The following is an 18,694-nucleotide window of genomic DNA, read 5'->3' on the forward strand; positions in this document are numbered from 1 at the left end:
CCGTCCACAAGTCACACAGGCTGGGAATGGCTAATTAATGATACGTGGGAGTGGAGACCAAAAAAAAAAATCTGTGAAGGGTTTAAAACTGGAGATAGAGCTGCTGTTAACAAGGATCACCAATCACCCATTCCTTTAAAATGCTTGTATGGATCCACTTGGTATATTATTATACAGCGTTGTGAGGGCCACCAACGGATTCAAGATATTCAAACTCCTTTTACTGCGTCCATTATTATTTTATTATTAGGCCAAGGAAGAGACTCGTGTAATCAAGTTCTACACCAAACCGGGCATCCAGTCTTTGCCCGGAAGTAAGGAAGTAATGACTCATTAAATTAGCACCAGCCCCTAGAGCACTAATCCTACCGAAAGGGCAAAGAACAATCAACCTGACAGAGAATTTACATGCCAAAGACTCAACCAAATGTTTAAGGGGGGAAAAAAAAGGCCAGAAAAAACCCCTCTGATACCACTCTGGCTTTTGTTTGCCATTTTATCTGAGGCTGAATTCACCGCATAAATGAAGGGTAGCGCAAAACCCACCAGCTCCCTGGAAATAGCTGAATCTTAAGAAAAAGTGCCTGGAGTCTTGGCAAATTAGCTTGTTGTTGCTGTTTCTTTTTAAAGGGCTCAATGGGGAAGGCTTTCCAGAGACCGCCTGCCTGCCGAGGAAGGGAAGCCTGGCAGGCAGGGCCATTATCTGCCCTGATACAGCGAGCTCGCAACATATGCTCCCGTCCTTCCTTCACACCGCACTCTGCCAAAGCCCGCAGCGTTCAGGGGAGTCCCTGCATACATCATCCTACTTCCCAGTCGCCAGAACCCAGGGGAAAGGAGGGGCGAGTGACATTTACAACACCCATCCCTAGCCTCCCATCAGTACTCGGCTAAGGATCCAGGAACGAAGGTACCTGGACAGGAGGTTTGCTCTCATGGTTCTGCGTGATCTCACTGGTTCTTACCGGCATCAGAAGCCCTGACAGGCTACAAAACGGGGAAGGGTTTAAGGGACGCAAAGGCGCCTGAGGGCAAGGCCGGGTTGTGGATTCTGGGGCTGGAGCTGGAAGACAAGGTCACGGGCCTCCACTCCCGCACAGAACCCCCACCGTCCACTCAGGGCAGTGGCCCAGTGGGACTTGGTTGAGATGAAATTCACACTGGTCACCCTCCTGCCGAAAACCCTCCAAGGGGTGGTGTTTACATTGCAGGTGTATGTAAAACGGTTGTGCACTCTACTGTCTGTTATACTTCAATATAAAAATATATATATATATTTGGGGTGCCTGGGTGGCTCAATCGGTTAGGCGTCCGACTCTTGGTTTCAGCTCAGGTCATGATCTCACAGTTCGTGGGTTCGAGCCCTGCATCGGGCTCTGTGCTGACAGCTCGGAGCCTGGAGCCTGCTTCAGATTCTGTGTCTCCCTCTCTCTCTGCCCCTCCCCCACTCGCACTTTGTCTCTCTCTCAAAAATAAATAAACATTAAAATTTTTTTTTTAATTAAATAAAATAATAAAAATTTAAAAATACGTATTTTTTGAAACATACCCTCTGGCAGTTTGGGAATAAGATCCAAAGTCCTTCCCATGGCCTGCACAGGCCCCCAGGAGCCTACCCTGTGTCCCCCTCAGATGGGGGGGACTTCGGCCCCTCTGGATTTCCTCCTAGTCCTCCCAGTGGGTTCCTACACTGAGGTCCATGTCCCACAGTTCTGGGGCCCGCCCCACGTGGCCCCTCCTCACCCACCCACTGCAGAGGAAATGCCACTCCTTCACGAAGCCCCCACTCTAAATCCGGCCCCGGATATTCCCTCTTGTTCTTTTCTTTGCAGCATTCTTCTCAAATGCCAGCGCCGTAGATATCTGTGGCGCTATGTGGTGACTGACCGTCCTTCCACAGAGACTGTCCTGCCCCCCAACCTATTTCTAGCTCGGAGTCTGGTATACAGAAGGCGCTCAAGAATCTCTGTGGAATCAAAGTGTGCCCTCTGGCAACAGGTCTCTGTGCCTCAGTTCCTTCATTTGTAAGAACGAGCGCCGCTTGTATGGGAGGTATGCCAGGGAGCAGGGGCAGAGAGGACCCACGAGGACAGTCTTCCCTCTTCTGGGTCCCAAGTTAAATGAATAACACTTTTGCCCACGTGACCGCTTACTGAAAGACGGAGAACTGCTGATCGTGAGCCACTGGGAGAAAAAAAAAAAAAACCCATTTCACCTACCGGACTCTCCGGGGAAGTCACTCTTGAGGCTGACCCATCGCAAGCTCCTTTATCTGACCTCAGAGGTCTTTCTTTTTCAGCCCTGAAATCTAGGGGCTGGAACTTTGCGTTTTCAGACGGTTCCAAGACCTCCTCCCCCTGACTATGTTATTTCAAATCACGTTTTACAAACTTCAGACCCCGGGGGGCTGCTTGTGTGTATGAAAAATGAGATGTCAAAACAGTTTACCTATGATGTTCACCGTACTATCCACTTCATTTTTTATAGCTGAAGTCAGGACGGCATACTCAGGAGAAAGATCACTTACTCCATTACTAAGCCCCAAAGATGACTCAACTGGTTCTTGCTAGGAAGAAGAAAAGAAAAAAGAATTGAGAACACTTCCTTTTCCCTCCTTTTTCTTAGCTTCAACTCTACCCTCTGTCTACTTTCTTTAACGCTAGGGTCATGTTCGTCTCCCGAATGCGTTCCCTGCTAATTTAAATCAGCCTGAAGCTAAAGAAGCATGTTTCTGCATAGACTAGACCTACCACGTATGGCCCTCTCTTCTTTTCCTTCTAGGAAAGGGTCCCAGCAAGCTGGTTTGCGTTTATGAAATGCTTACACCTGTAGAGGACGGTTTGGGGGTTGAGCAGGGCTGCGTAACTGTCTGGGTACCGTGTGCCTAGCTGCCAGATCTTCCTTCTCTGAGAGACGGGGTGCTCAAGAGGGCCAACTCCTGCCTTTCTAAGGGGAGGAATCGTGCCACGTCTTCCACAATTATTTCTGAGGAGAAGGTCCGCCTCAACCATCGCGCCAAGAACAGGAACCCAGGGGACGCTGTGAACGACTTCTCCTCAGGTAAGGTTTGCCCTGGGCCCTGGTCACCTGAGCACCCTGCTCTGGGCCGGTGGCGGACAACACGGGCCAGACCAAGTGGAAGGCTTCCTCCCCGCCACGGGAGTCCAGTGGGGCAACCCCACGCCCAGGGCTTACACGTAAATGCCTTTCGAGTGCGTGAACGTCCCGGGCCGCCCGAGAGGCTACTTGTTCATGCTATTGAAACAATGCAACAAATTCCTTTTCCTTAGTGTAGCTCTCCATTCTGCTTTATTCAAGCCCACCGGAGCCCTCCGACCTCTGAGAAAGCCAACCAACTTTGGGGGAGCCAGTGCTGAGGTACCTATGGACTTTCAGCATTTTGATGAGACAGCTTTTCCTCAAGGTCAGGTTGCATTTGCATCTATGATCAATTGAGCCAGACAAAAAAAAAAAGCCACACAGGACAACCCCTTTGGGAAACCAGAATGAAGAGTGGGGGCAGAAAGAACACAAGACGGGAGCAGAAGGTCATCGGAGATAGACATGCCTGTGCTTTGAAAAATCCAGAGTGGTGGCACCTCCAAGGCATGCCAACTAGTCTTACCCATTTGTTTACATGCTACCTGGAATCAGGGATGAACACCCCCTCCCCAAAAGTCTTAGGGAAGGAGGAAGAAATTAACCTCTTCCTTCATGACCCCACCTGGCAGACTCCCACCATGGTAACTCACTCTAACCTCGAAGGCACCACCTCACCCCGTAGCTCAGTCCTAATAAACTTCCACACTGCACGGCCGACAAGAGGCCCCAAAGGGCAAACAGGAGAAGGGCCCAGGATAGTCCCCCCCGGCACAGTCTTACCCCTTTCTCCCTTTCTCCTGCAGCGCCTTGCATCTCCCCCTTTGTACAAGTCCAAATAGGAACTCTGCCCGTTCTGGGGAGCACTCGCTTGCCTGTGACACGAGTGTCCACCGTTTCTCTTCCTTTACTGCCAAACTCCTGAACAGGTGTCTGCCTTTCCCACCGTAGCCTCCTCACCCGTACCCTTGTTAGAGCCTGGGGTAGGGCCGCCACCCCAGCCGCGGGCTCAAGCTCCCGGCTCCTGTGGGGCCGGGAGGACACGCGTGTTGTCTGTCAGGCTTTGCGGCCACACGGACCTGGGCTCAAAGCCTGGTTCCTCCACCTTGTACTGGATGCAGGACCTCATTTAACCCTCTTCAAGCCTCTTCTAGGGCACTGCAGACAGCTGTAAGCTGAGGACGATAAGGGACCCATGTCCCAGGGATGATGTGAAGATTAAATGAGACAAATATGCCCCTAGCACTTAGCATCAAATAAATGCTTTCTATTATTCAAGATCACCAATACAACTGCTCGCGAATGCAATGACCTGTCCTTAAGTCCCGTCCCTCAACCCCACACTCCGACATCCAACGGGGGGGGGGGAATGCACTATCCCTCCTGACAATGTGACCGTCTGGTGTTAATTCCCCACCTTCTGACGCCACCTGCCTCTCTCGCTGCTTTCTCGGCGGCCCCTTTTCCACATCTCCCTCCCTGGCCACGCCCCTCTATCCATTCTTCCGCAATTGCCCAAAAGGAACTATGTGCAGAACATCTTCAGGAATTAGGAAAGGAACTGCTAATCTTTATGGCTCTCTTAGGTTGTCAAGTTATTTTTTACTCACTCTGCTTCTAGGTTGCTTATAAAAGTAACGAGGCAGCCAGACGTGCATAGATTTAAAGACCTAAATTATTCTGATCTCAGCTGAAGGCCTCTCAAGTGCTTCGCATGATCTACAGTTTAATTAGTGGCAAGTGATACTTCTATCAACTTTACACTTGAGAAAACTATGACTCAGAGACTAAATTAATTTTCCAAGATCACACTACTTTTAGCCTAAGGAGATACAAGAACCGAACTCCGTCTTTCGTCACGCAACATGATCCTATTCCAGGAGCTTTCTGTCTTAATCAACCCTGCGCTAATCCCCACAGAGATTCAGACAGAAGTATTTTCCACACCGTGTTACTTCCCACCCCATCCCTACCCTGTGTCCCGCGCTACGTCTCTAACGCAACGAACAGCACGCTCTTCCAACGGAGATGAGTCAGACTATTTCGAACGTCCTACTTCAGAAATGCCCTGTTGCTTTTGAAATCTGCAGCGCAAACCATGTCGCTGGTATCATCACTCTGGAAGGACAGTAAGAGTACACTGTAGAGCGAGATGTAGCCAGCGCCTGTCCGAAAGATCTCCACGCAGGGTGCAAAACAAAAGGGTCTTCACTGTACTTAGTCAAACCTAAACTATATACTTTAAAAAAAGGCGGGGGAGGCACCTGGGTGGCTCACTCAGTTAAGCCTCTGACTTCAGCTCAGTGATGTCATGATCTCATGGTCTATGAGTTCGAGCCCTGCATCCTGCTGACAGCTCAGAGCCCGGAACCTGCTTCAGATTCTGTGTCTCCCTCTCTCTCTCTCTGCCTGTCCCCGGCTCACGCTCTCTCGCTCTCTCTCAAAAATAAACAAACATTAACAAATTTTTTTTTAAAAAGCAAAGAAGTCAAACTAAGCAAGGGGGTGCACAGTTCTCTATGGAACACGCGCATAGAGGTCTTTGTCCAGCATCTCCTGGTCCCATATGGTGCCCCAGGCCTGCCCTGTCCCCTGCCTTGCTGTACTATCTCAGGGCCAGATTAATCCTGAGCCAGCCTCCTCTTTCAGTTCCCTTTCTTAGTTTAGAGATAGGCTGTCCTGTGAATCAGCTAGTTTTGGTTTCCAACCTGCCCCAAAGAAAATCAAAGATTATGCTTAGGTTCAGACCCCTCCATGGTGCATTAACTCTGCCAAATATTTACGCCCAAGAACCTCTCTTCTCAGTATAGAATCTAAAGTTTGGTCTGCAGTTGAAAGGGATTTTAGGCAAAAGCAAACTGGCACAAGAGAGAGTGCAAGGGCAGGGGCCGTCCTCTTTAGACCTCTAAAGTAACACATCTTTGGTTGGTCTCGAAAGCTGTACTTGCTGGAGGGGTTTGGGGATAGACCGAGTCAGAGGCCAGCAAGGGGCACTCAGCCCTTGGCTCCAAGCCAGTTCCATCTCATTCCTGTGCCACAGCCCCTTGTCCAGACGTCCCTCTCCTCGAGGCCAAATACAATGGCCGTATGACCATTTTCATGGGCCATCCAGCCCCCTACTGCCAGAAATGCCCTAATTCATCTGTGCAAAGCCTGTCTCCTTGACGCCACATTGAAGGACATCTCTGGGTCTCTCTACTAACTAAAATTTCAGGTTGATGGCTGGGCTCCATAAATGCCCAGGGGACTCCACACTCCACACCATGAAGCCGCTAAGAGCAGGAACTCTAATAAACAGGTTGACGCCTCCCGCGCAGTCCTACGACACCTTCCTTCCTTCCCTGGAACTAGAACTTCCCTAGAATTTCATTCTCTTCCTACTCTCACTGCAACCTCCCTTTGACTTCTCTCCTTGGCTCCCTTTTCTCTTCGTCTTGTCCTTGGGTTTCTGCTTTCATCTCATACAGCTCCTCCTTGGAGAAGACATCTGTTGTCAAGGCCTCCAGTGTCGTTCTCGAGTACATGACCACACTCCTGTGCTCCCGCGCTTACCTGAGCTCTGGGGCCTGCTAGATCCGACTTTTCTACCTGACACTGGCTGCAGAGGGGTCTCTGTCATCTCAAATTCAACACGTCCCAAGTTAAACTCACCCTCTTCTCCACAAAACATGCTCCACTCCCAACATTCCCTTCTGTCTTAATAAGGGAAGACAGACAGGACTGGACTCAGGGTCTGGACTCAGGATCTCTTCTTTGATCCACTCCAGTCTTCACCCTCTACCTCCCATCCAAACTCTCCTCCTCTCCGTTCCAATTGCCACCACCTCATCTACACTTGCCCAGTGTGGTCTCCTCTCCTCCGTTCCTTCCTACTCCCAAATATCAACTCCATCATGCTCTGATCTTACCCCAGGAGTTCAACCATGCCTCGTTGCACAACACCATCCAGAGAGGTTATTCAACCCCCCAGCCTTGGCACTGTGCTCTGAGCGGTACCCTCGAGAGCTATCAAGAGTGGAAGGAGGCACCTGGGGCAAGCCCTCTCCCCTGCTCCATCCAGGGCAGCTCTCATTACCTGTTCCAGTGGGTTGTCAGCCTGTGTTTTCACCTGATTAAGGTTTAAAAACTGAAGACCTCTTCCGACCAAGGAAGGGATCGCTCCAGTATCAGCCTGCCAGGTGGTCTTTGGACAGCGACAAGGGAGCATGTTGTTTTTAATCCAGCTCAAGTCACCGTTAGAGCCAACAGCTCGGTTAGAAAGTTGTGCTAGGGGTGCCTGGGTGGCTCACTTGGTTAAGCATCCGACTCTCGGTCTGGGCTCAGGTCAGGATCTAACAACGGTTTGTGAGTTCGAGCCCAACATCGGGCTCCGTGCTGACAGCAAGGAGCCTGCTTGGGATTCTCTCTCTCCCTCTTGCTGCCCTCCCCCACTCGCTCTGTCTCTCTCACAAAAATAAGTAAATAAATTTAAAAAAATAAAGAAAGTTGTGCTAAAAACAGGGGCACCTGGGTGGCTCAGTCAGTTAAAGTGTCTGACTTCAGCTCAGCTCGTGATCTCGTGGTTCGTGAGTTCGAGCCCCGCGTCGGGCTCTGTGCTGACAGCTCAGAGCCTGGAGCCTGCTTCGGATTCTGCATCTCCTCTCTCTGCCCCTCCCTCACTTGCGCTGTGTCTCTCAAAATAAACATTAGAAAAAATGTTTTTAATAAAAACCAAATACCTGCTTTTCTGTAACTTGTACCCAGAGGTCTGCAGTCAGAACTAATACGGACCAGGCCTGGTCTTGACCAAGTGGCTTTAGAGGAACCTCCTCAAATATAGTTCCCATCATAGCACCAATGCTTTGATCTGGAAGCACTTTACAGTTTCAAAGCATGTCTGTTTCATCTGCAAACAATCCAGTGAGGCAGGAAGTATTAATTTCTAATCCTCCTCACCCACAGTCTTTGTTTCCCACTGTTGCCTCACACAGACTCCTGCTCTAATTAAGCCAGTTTCCTGACTCATCCAGGGAAGACCAAACAGCAACTCTAACTTCCCGGCCTTCATTTGATGCTCCTGGTGCCGGGGATTGACGACCATTTTATTTGATCCCTGCCCCAAAGCCTGGCTCGGGTCCCACAGCTTCTGAAAGGCCAAGAGGCACCAGGTGTGGTGAAAGAGTGTGGGTTCCAAAGCTAGAGTGGCCCGGATTCAAATCCCAGTTTCAAAAGCCGTGCTACCTTAGGGAAATTACTCACCCCCCTGTGCTTCCATTTCCTCATGACCTGCCCATCACAGGGAGAGCTAAATGACATAATAACTAGAGCTCAGAACTGGGTAGAACCTGGCTCTAAAATGTCAGCTACCACCCCTCTGTTTATCCACTTCTCTCCTTATTGATCTTGGCCTTGTGATGTTTTTGAAACGCATATACGCACTGGGGATGCACAATACAGTATTGCTCACTACTGTGTGTCTCAGTCTTACTTCCTTAGATGGTTACCTCCACTCAGGCAAGGCCTGGTTCCAGTAAAACATGGTCCACTGAGCTCAGAGCATACATATTCACAAAGAGAACATCGAGGAACATCGAGGCAGAGTTTCTGCACCTACTGCATAGCCGAGGGGCCTCAGTTTCCCAGTCTCAGGGAAGCTCCTGGCTGAAGGAACACAGAGCAAGGACAGAAACTGCCTGACCTACCCAAGAAAAATGCTGACACTTAGCCCACACGTTCGAAACATCATTTGCTAGTTAAGACTTCAACTTGAACTCAACGAAGACGGGAAGGAGCCTGTCTCAATAGCAAACTCTCCTACCCGGTTACTAGACACGAGACAAACTTTCTCCGTGCAAGAAACCTACCTGGCCTACCCAGGTGCACACTGCACAGGACATATTAACTCAGAGCTCAGGCACTGTGACAAAAGTAACGTATTAACAGCTCAGTAAGGATAAAGCCCTCGAACTGTCCGATTCCAGGCAACCTGGAGAGTTAACTTCGGAAACAATCTACACAAACGTTTCAGGAAACACACTGGCTTTGGCAGTCATGAGCCACAGAACTTGGGAAGGTTACTGGCCTTACCTATACTCTGCTGCTACACTGTGGGACAGGTGCAAGCAGATTTAAACTCAAAAGGTAGGCTGCGCTTACGGCTGATGAATCGCCTGCCTTCTGCCGAAGGAACAAGGCCTGTCTGAGGGACAAGTCTCAGGTATGAGCCATACCGTCATCAGTGGAAGATTGCGCAATATGCACTTGGCTGGGATAGAACCTCATCTACACAGCTGCACGTAAGAGGAAAGCTCTTTCTCGCTCCCCTGGACCACTACGGCCACACCTCGCCCGGGGCCGTCCCTTCCACAACTGAGCGGCCATATAGAAGATACCGCCATTGCTGACGTGACTGAAGACGTCTTCCCTGATGAGAACAGCAAGTGTCATCAATTCTAAGAAGCGCATCTCCACAGCCCTAAAATAGGATTGCCTGGTAATCAATTGTGGGCCACGGTTTCACTGCAAGCAGTTTTTCTTGCTTGGACATACCTAAGATAATGGCGTATCATATAAATCGCTGGCATCTGTTTTTCGATGGAGTATGGCAGGTATGTTTGAGCAAGGTTTATTGAAAGTGAACATCTGTTACTCCATTCTTATTGTCTATTAACAGAGATTATGAAATTAAATCTGCGTTGCAGTGTAAACCTCCCCCCCCCCCCGCTCCCACCTCACACCTTATATTTATTTGTGCATCTATTTAGTGATCAAATATGTATTAAGTATCTGTTCCCTACCAGGCATTGAGCTACATGCTATGAAAACAGTGAAAATATGACAGTCATACCTAAGATTGTAGCAAATTCTTCAAACTCACATATTTGTGGGGAAGTTCAACTTTTCTGACTCAACAACATTAATTAAAATGTAGGCCCTAAAAAAAAAAAAAAAAAATCCAAACTCCGGGAAACTTAAAACTAATGACTAGGTTTTATCAACTGCAAGGAAAAATACATTTTTTTAAAGTGATGTTAAGGAAGATCTATATGTTAAAAAACACTTGTGGGGTGCCTGGGTGGCGCAGTCGGTTAAGCGTCCGACTTCAGCCAGGTCACGATCTCGCGGTCTGTGAGTTCGAGCCCCGCGTCGGGCTCTGGGCTGATGGCTCGGAGCCTGGAGCCTGCTTCCGATTCTGTGTCTCCCTCTCTCTCTGCCCCTCCCCCGTTCATGCTCTGTCTCTCTCTGTCCCAAAAATAAATAAAAAACATTGAAAAAAAAATTTAAAAAAAACAAAAAACACTTGTAAGACATACCCGCCAACCACAGTGTGTGAACTGTATACGGATTCTAATTCAAGTAAACAGACTGTACAAAAATTACATCATTTACGAAACAACTGGGAATCTGAACACTCACCAGATATTTGATGCGCTTGAGGAATTACTGTTAATTTTTCAGATGCAATAATGATACTGTGTTGATAACAATTTTTAAAGAGTGCCCATATTTGGAAAGTATATCCTGAAATAGTCATGGGGGGAAAATGATATGATGTGGATTTTGCTTCAGAATAGTGAGCTGAACCATATAAAATGGTTTTTGGGAATCAAAAATGGCTATCTATGGGGCACCGGGGTGGCTCAGTCGGTTGAGCATCCAACTTTAGCTCAGGTCGTGATCTCACCGTTCATGAGTTCGAGCTACATATCAGGTTCACTGCTGTCAGCACGGAGCCCACTCTGGATCCTCTGTCCCCCCTTCTCTCTGTCCCTCCCCCACCTGCACTCTCTCTTTCAAAAATAAACCTTTAAAAAAAAATGGTTGCCTGAAATCTGCAATTTCATATGGGATGGGGGGGGGGGGAAGGCGATGGGGCCACGACTGAAATTAAAGGGCCATGAGCTGATTAATGTGGAAATTAGGGTGATGGTTGCAGAGTAAATTTTACTCAGTTGTCTCCTTCCTGTGTGCATAAACATTTTCTACAATAAATAGTTAAAACTGGGGCACCTGGGTGGTTCAGTCAGTTAAGCTTCCAACTTTGGCTCAGGTCATGATCTTGCGGTCCGTGAGTTCAAGCCCCGTATCAGGCTCTGTGCTGACCTCTCAGAGCCCGGAGCCTGCTTCGGATTCTGTGTCTCCCTTGCTCTCTGCCCCTCCCCTGCTCATGCTCTGTCTGTCTCTCAAAAAATGAAATAAATGTTAAAAAAAATTTTTTTAAGTTAAAACAAAATTAGGTCTTAGTACCACTCTGTATTCAAAATAAGTCAGAAAGTAAAAATATTTAGAGTGAAACTGCAGGTTGCCTAAAATGCACTGCCTAAAATGTTTGTTTTCCACTGTGAATGGAAGGTGACTATGTCCAACACTTTAACAGTTTATCTCAGCTTCCCCTCAAAGTCCATCTACCTTCACAAGATTAACTTTATATCAGAAGTAAATAGTCTTGTTTTCTTTTTCTTTCTATTTTACTAACTGGCTTGCTTTTAAACATCGTGCTGTCTGGACACTGGATTTTTTCTTTGACAGTGATTCTGGCTTAGGAATCAGAATACTTGGCATCACCTTTAAGGTCAGTTCTAAATGACCATGTGACTTTGGCCACATGACCTACACAGCCTTTGGGCCCACGTCACTCTACTCCCTCTAGCCTCAGTTTCTCTACCTGCAAACGGAGTGCAGTGAACCCTAAGACAATCTTCTCTTCGATGGTCTATAGGCCTGGGAATGTAGTGTCTGCTCTTTGCTTGTCCACTGAAACTCATCCTCCATTTTCCGGGGACATCTGGTCTGGCTCTTCTCTGGCTATTTAACAAGGGCTACGCAATCTAGGCACAAAGATCCTCAGGCCACAGGGGATTCCAGACTACACAGCCTACTGAAAAGCTCACACACAAACACACCCCTATGGAAAACCCCTGGGAGTCCTGAGAAGTAGTTCTGGGGGGGGGGGGTGCGGGGGGCGGTTGCAGAAAGAATCTCCTGAGAACCACACTAACAGGGTGTTCCAACGGACCACTGTGCCCCCAACCTAACGGCCTGTCATGGAATATACACGTAACGTATAGATGCTACATTTTAATATAAGTCTATAATACTTAATATACATCACGTATATTTAATAGCCTAAAAATATACTTCATGTGATCAGATAGTAGCCGGTTGCTGGAGCTCAGCTGAAACTAAGTGACCAGCTGGCAACAGTCTTGGGGACCAGATGGAGGCTGGAATCCAGCTCAGTGTGAATTTGTGACTTCATTCATAAACTGCTCAGTGGAATTGCATTAAGCAGGGGATATGCGTGCTGGAGTCTACACGAGGGGACATGCCAAAGAGGATACATGGAAAGCACATAAAACACGACAGCCAAAGAAGAAAGGTTAAATACTTCACAGAGATCCCATGACTTGTTTTCATGAGACAGAATAGGAATCATTAATACGGTCACAACTTTGGCTTTCTCTCTGAACAACCAAAGATTACCTTGATGTGCTTCACTCTGTCTTCTTTTTCTGTCTTTGGTTTCTTTCCTGTGGCAACAAATAGAATAGTTTTGAATTAATTCACGAAGACCGTACAGAGAAAACATTTCCCCTCGATTCTTTCTGAAACTCTCACTGAACCTGTACATGTTTTAATCTATACATGGTCAAAATTCCAAATGTTTCTTTGACTGTCTTTGGTGACCGGACAGTCACTTTCCCCAGCCAGGTAAAGGCAGGACCATCATCCACAGTGTGAATTACTGTTCCATCCTTGGAGTGACTACGGATGTGGAAATAACGAAATCACAAGGGTACTACAATATATACTCAGTGATCACGGTTTTCATCAGTAAATTTCTTTATCTACCTTTCTTAGAAGGTCTTTCAGATAACGGCAACATCCGGTATACTCTGAAGGCATTGTTTCCTTTCTTTATACTTTTATCCTTGACTTCTTCAATGTCAGGCAAGGAGTTCATGGCACATCGAAAATTCGCCTTCCATGTTTTTGGATCAGGTTTATCTACTCCTGGTTGATGCTTTCCTAACAAAAGAGCCAAAAGAATGAAGGTTAAGAAAAAGAGGGGAAGGGGTGCCTGGGTGACTCAGTCAGTTGAGCGCCCGACTTCAGCTCAGGTCATGATCTCATGGTTTGAGTTCGAGCCCCGCGTCGGGTTCTGTACGGACAGCTCAGAGCCTGGAGCCTGCTAAGGATTCTGTCTCTGTCTCTCTGCCCTCCCCACCCCTCTCAAAAATAAATATTAAAAAAAATTATTAAAAAAAAGAAAAAGAGGGGGAAAATATAGAGTAAAAATGCCTGGAAACACAAGAATGCTGGCTAGGTAGTGCAGAGAACTACCTAGAGAACTTTTAATTCCAGGCTCTACTTACAGCGGCCAACCATCCTGGTTTGCCTGGGACTGGGACTGAATTCCTGGGATGTGAGAATTTTTGTTTTAAAATCTGGACAGTTCTGGGAAAACTGGGACAAACTGGTCACTCTGGCTCTACCAAACAGCTTGAGAAAACCCTCATAACGGTAGAACAAAGGAGAATCAAGGTACGTAACAGAGAAGGCTGGAAGGCCAGGAGGCCAACAAACCCAGATAACAGGAGTGTCTCTTTTTCATCTGACTCAAATATTAATCAGAAAGCCGATTCCTGTAAATAGCTCCCTACTGAAATTTTGTTATAAAATGTCCAACTCTTGATTTCGGCCCAGGTCACGATCTCACGGTTCATGGGACTGAGCCCCGCGTCGGGCTCTGTTCTGAAAGCATGGAGTCTGCTTGGGATTCTCTCTCTCCCTCCCTCCCTCCCTCTCTCTCTCCCTCTCTCTCTCTCTCTATGCCCTTTCCTCATTCTCTCTTTCTCTCTCACAATAAATAAATAAACTTTAATAAATAAATAAATATATCCTTGACTACCCTTTGGAGAGAGAAATCCAACTCAAGCTTACCTGCCAGAACAAATAAGTTCTATATTCCCCTGGTGCACACCTAGTGCGCCATAGTCAGAATCCCACATTTACAGGAAATTTAAGGACTAAGTTTCCCCAGCACGGGCACAGCATCACTTCTGAATGATGAAGTGTGTACCCCACGTGTCCTGGATGTGCCTGGGGACACGTCACCAGCTTTTCAGAGCTATCTTCACGAAGCCATAAGCCATATATATGCAGTGAGAAAAAAACACAAAACGATGGTTAACACTGTATTACTATAAAATCGAGATTTGCTAAGAGAATAGAATGTCAATGTTCTCACCAAAAACAAAAATTAAAGGTAAATATGAGAAGTGATGGGTGGGTCCATTAATTTGATGGGGGGGAAATCCTTTCACGGTGCATACATCAAATCATCACATTGTACGCCTTAAATATCTCACAATTTTATTTGTCAATCTATACCTCAATTGAAGAAAAATGGGGTGCCTGGGTGGCTCAGTCGGTTAAGTGTCCGACTTTGGCTCAGGTCATGACCTCACAGTTTGTGAGTTCGAGCCCCGCGTCAGGCTCTGTGCTGACAGCCGGGAGCCTGGAGCCTGCTTCAGATTCTGTGTCTCCCTCTCTCTCTGACCCTCCCCCACGCATACTCTGTCTCTGTCTGTCTCTCTCTCGAGAATAAATAAACATTAAAAAAAAAAAAGAAAGAAAGAAAAAGAAGACATGTAAGCAACAACCGACAACAGCGTCTGCCTCTAGAGACGATGTGGGGCATTTGCTACCTGTGTGGATGGCCCAGTTTCTAAAGAGTGGTGCATCTTTTTCCACATCCCACCCATGTCTAGCCGCATGCATCCAAGGGATCTGGAAAATCTTCTTTTCCTGAAAAACAAAAGCAAAAAAGCAACTGCAACCACGGGGTTCAGGCCACCTTTGCGGGAGGTTTGTAAGTCCTGGCTAGTAAGATTCTCTACTAAGTGTCACTGGGTTTGCTAAGTGTCTACAGTAAAATCCACTAGTGAACGCACCTCCCCACTGGGCCCCAAATCTTGATGGCCTGATCGGGAAAGATTCAGAGTCATGTGGAGTCTGGCAGCATAGGAATGTACTCCAAGGTCAACGTGATGATCTGGGGATATGCCAATGCGTTCTGTTACCTGCGTCATTTTTCCTTAAAGGACCACATATAACTGGTCACTGACTGCAACTTCTAATGCTTATTATTACCATTGGTTTCCATCATTTGCCAAAGAGGAACTCTGGTTGCCTTAGGCAAATTAAAAAGTAGGCAACTTTCCAAAATGACACCCATTTGTGCTGCTAAAAGGGAAATCAGGGTTATCTGAGGTCACTGGCACAGAGACTAACTACCTCAATCTACTTGTGTAGCCAACAGAAATTGAAGATGTGGTCTAATGTCCTAACCCCTAAGTGTCTACTGCCCTGCATGGAACATCAAGATGTACAAACAAAGACATATTGAGTGTGCAGAGATGATACTACTTTTCTGGAGAAGTCTCTCAGTGCAATTCTCACAGTAGACCCCTCCCACCTCTCTTACAGCCCGAGAGGCAACTCAGAATAGCTGGAATCAACCCTGGCAAACACAGGATTAGAAACCAGAGCTTTGGAAACAAAGCCATGCCCGTGACTGGACAGGACCAGCAATTATTGTGTTCCCCTGGCACTTTACATCTGGCTGTCCATGTGTTCACATGGTCTCAGTTTTGTTCTGAGAACCTACGGAGCTCCACATGTTATCATTTCTCTTTCACAGTTGAGGAAACTGAGGAACAGAATTCATTCTATAGCCAAGGAAATTACTGTAGTGTCTGAATTCAAAACCACATCACGCGATCCCACAATCACTTAATCACATCACACATTGTCTCCCAGTGGTCAGATTCAGATTTCCAATCCTATGACGCATCTGTTGTCTTAGATTCTGTGGCAACGAAGCCCAGGAGAACTATATTTTTTGAAGCCCTAAAGGTAGTTCTGGTAGTTTCTAGGTATGGAGATCCCTGCACGATACACTGGGGAAGGGAAGAAGATGTCAGTAGGGATTTTCCACCACCTTGGTTTCATACAACGAAAGACAGAAAGGGTCCCAACTGACCCAAAAGGGACTCAGTGCCTCTCTATAGAGCCAATCACAAAGCCTGAACTAAAAATATTTCAGAACATTTGAGAGTTCCCCAAAACCTGTTAAAATTAAAAAGAACTGAAAGTCAGAGGCTTTTCATAAACCCCTCCTTGTTCATTCTGTATCATCCACCGAGATTGCACGGTTTCAGGTTAGCTGTCTCCAAAGGGCAGTGATGAGCAAAGGTCTGAGTGAAATTTTATTTTTTAATGTAGATGAAAATCAGAGGGCAAAATCATTTTAATGTCATTTTTGATGTTCACATGAAAATGGAAAAAAAAAAAAAAGAAAAGAAATTTATTTCAGTGAAACAACTTCTCCTCAAGAGAACAACCAGAATCCAAAGGCTTATGCTTAAAGACCTAAACCCTTCATGGAATTTGCTGTTGCACCTTTCTGTAGGTCCAAGGAGTTCTGGAGGTCAGTCACCCAGGCTGAAATCTATCTCATTAAGCACAAAGGATTCTGGTATATAGATCTTCTCAAGCATTTGTGTCCATGCAGGCACGCGCGCGCGCACACACACACACACACACACACACCCTACCAAACCTAGTACCACAGAAATTGTGCCCAAATCACAAAACCACAAACATAATGACTAAACCTAGCAATTATCCACCATGGATCCCTAGATCCTCTTTAATAGGCAAAGAGTCTGAATGGACCTTTGTTGAAAGCAGATAAATAACATGGCCAATAAGCACATAAAGACACGTAGCATCACCAATCATTAGGCCAATGCAAATCAAAACAACAATGAGATACCACTTCCTACCCCAGGATGGCTAGGTAAAATCAAAAAACAAGTAGTAAGTTATTGGCAAGGATGTGGAGAAACTGGAACCCTCACACATTGCTGGTGGGAATGTCAAATAGGGTAGACACAGTAGAAATCAGTTTGGCTAGTCCTCAAAAAGTTAAACACAGAGTTCTCACATGACCCAGTAATTTCACTCAAAAAAATCACAAACCGGTGTTCAAACAAATATTTTATACATGAATGTTCAAAACAGTGCTACTCACAACAGCCAAATGTCCATCAACTGATGAATGGATAAAGAAAATATTGTACATGCATTAAATGGAATATTATTCAGCCACAAAAAGGAATGTACTATTGACACAAGCTACAACATGAAAGAACCTTGAACGTTGCACTAAGTGAAAGAAGCCTTCTACAAAAGGCCACCTACTGAATGGTTCCATTTATATGAAATGACCAGAAAAGGCGAATCCAAAGAGACAGAAAGCAGACTAGTTGATGCCTTGCACAAGGAAAGGATTTGCAGTGCCTTGCAATGGAAAGTGACTGCTTAACGGGCACAGTGTCGTCCTCTTGGGGTGATGAAAATTCTTGAATTGTAGTGGTGATGGTTGTGTAACATTGTGAGTATACTTAATGCCACTGAATTGTACATTTCAAAATGGTTAAAGTGGTAAATTAAAAAAAAATACATGTAACTTTTTTAAAGTGTATTTATTTACTTTGAGATAGAGTGTGAGTGGAGGAGGGGCAGAGAGAAGGGAGAGAGAATCCTAAGCAGGCTCTATGCTGTCGGCACAGAGCCCAACGAGGAGCTTGATCTCACAAACCATGAGATCATGACCTGAGTTGAGATCAAGAGTTGGACACTTACTCAGCTAAGCCACCCAGGTATCCCCAAAAAACTACATGTTACTTTTAACTACTTTTTCATGTTGCAAAAAATAAACAACTAATAAACATATCACATATATCTTTTTTTTTAAAGACTATGTTAAAAGATAAAGAAGGGGAGACTCATTTTAAAACTGGAAGAGATTCTGGGGGCACCTGGGTGGCTCAGTCAGTTGAGCACCCGACTTTGCCTCAGATCATGAACTCGTGGCTTGTGAGTTTGAGCCCCATGTTGGGCTCTGTGCTGACATCTCAGAACCTGAATCCTGCCTTGGATTCTGTGTCTCCCTCTCTCTCTGCCCCTCTCCCACTCATACTCGCTCTCTCTCTTTCTCAAAAATAAAAACATTAAAAAAAAAAAGTAACGCACTGGAAGAGATTCTGAGGAGTAAACATTCTGGTCATAGATCTTTATGTCCCAAAGGTGATAATGACATTGCTCCATGTCTGTGTAGACTCTGGGACATCAGTACTTGCTATGAGAAGCCCTGAGTGTCCCATCCACATAGGATGTGCCTACCATGTATGGAAGGATGGCATGTTACAGACTCTACCAGTGCTTATACAGAGAGAGGACTCTGCCTACCTACCTGAGGGCAAGAGAGAGAAGCACTGCTTGAACTGAGAAGAACATTTAAGATTATCTTGAGTAATGCAGAACAAACATACCTTGGCCCCAAGTGGAAACTAGCTCACTTAACTTTCTCTGCTTCTTCTCTCCTCCACTGTCTATAAGATGTTCCAATCTACTCTGCTATTTTTGTTTGGACTCCTTACCTTGACCTGAGGTGGACTGATATTTATATAAACACAAGCCTGCTTGTGAATGAAAGGATAAGGTCTGAAACTACCTAAGGACACCGTACGCTTGGAGACTGGCC

The 18,694-nt window shown here is 46.3% G+C and overlaps 1 protein-coding gene across 9 annotated transcripts in view; it reads right to left on the reverse strand.

Annotated features, from left to right (window-relative positions):
• Positions 1-18,694, reverse strand: part of IRF2 (interferon regulatory factor 2) — an 87,175-nt gene that overhangs the window by 20,584 nt on the left and 47,897 nt on the right. For all 9 annotated transcript variants that reach the window (XM_042934270.1, XM_042934276.1, XM_042934273.1 and 6 more), the window contains 4 exons: positions 14,790-14,889; positions 12,931-13,107; positions 12,562-12,608; positions 2,449-2,566 (listed from right to left, as the gene is read on the reverse strand). In XM_042934270.1, the coding sequence (XP_042790204.1) occupies positions 2,449-2,566; positions 12,562-12,608; positions 12,931-13,107; positions 14,790-14,889 (442 nt within the window). The remainder of the gene's footprint in view (positions 1-2,448; positions 2,567-12,561; positions 12,609-12,930; positions 13,108-14,789; positions 14,890-18,694) is intronic.

The sequence above is a fragment of the Panthera leo genome, chromosome B1, assembly GCF_018350215.1.
Source record: "Panthera leo isolate Ple1 chromosome B1, P.leo_Ple1_pat1.1, whole genome shotgun sequence".
Classification (NCBI taxonomy): Eukaryota; Metazoa; Chordata; class Mammalia; order Carnivora; family Felidae; genus Panthera; species Panthera leo.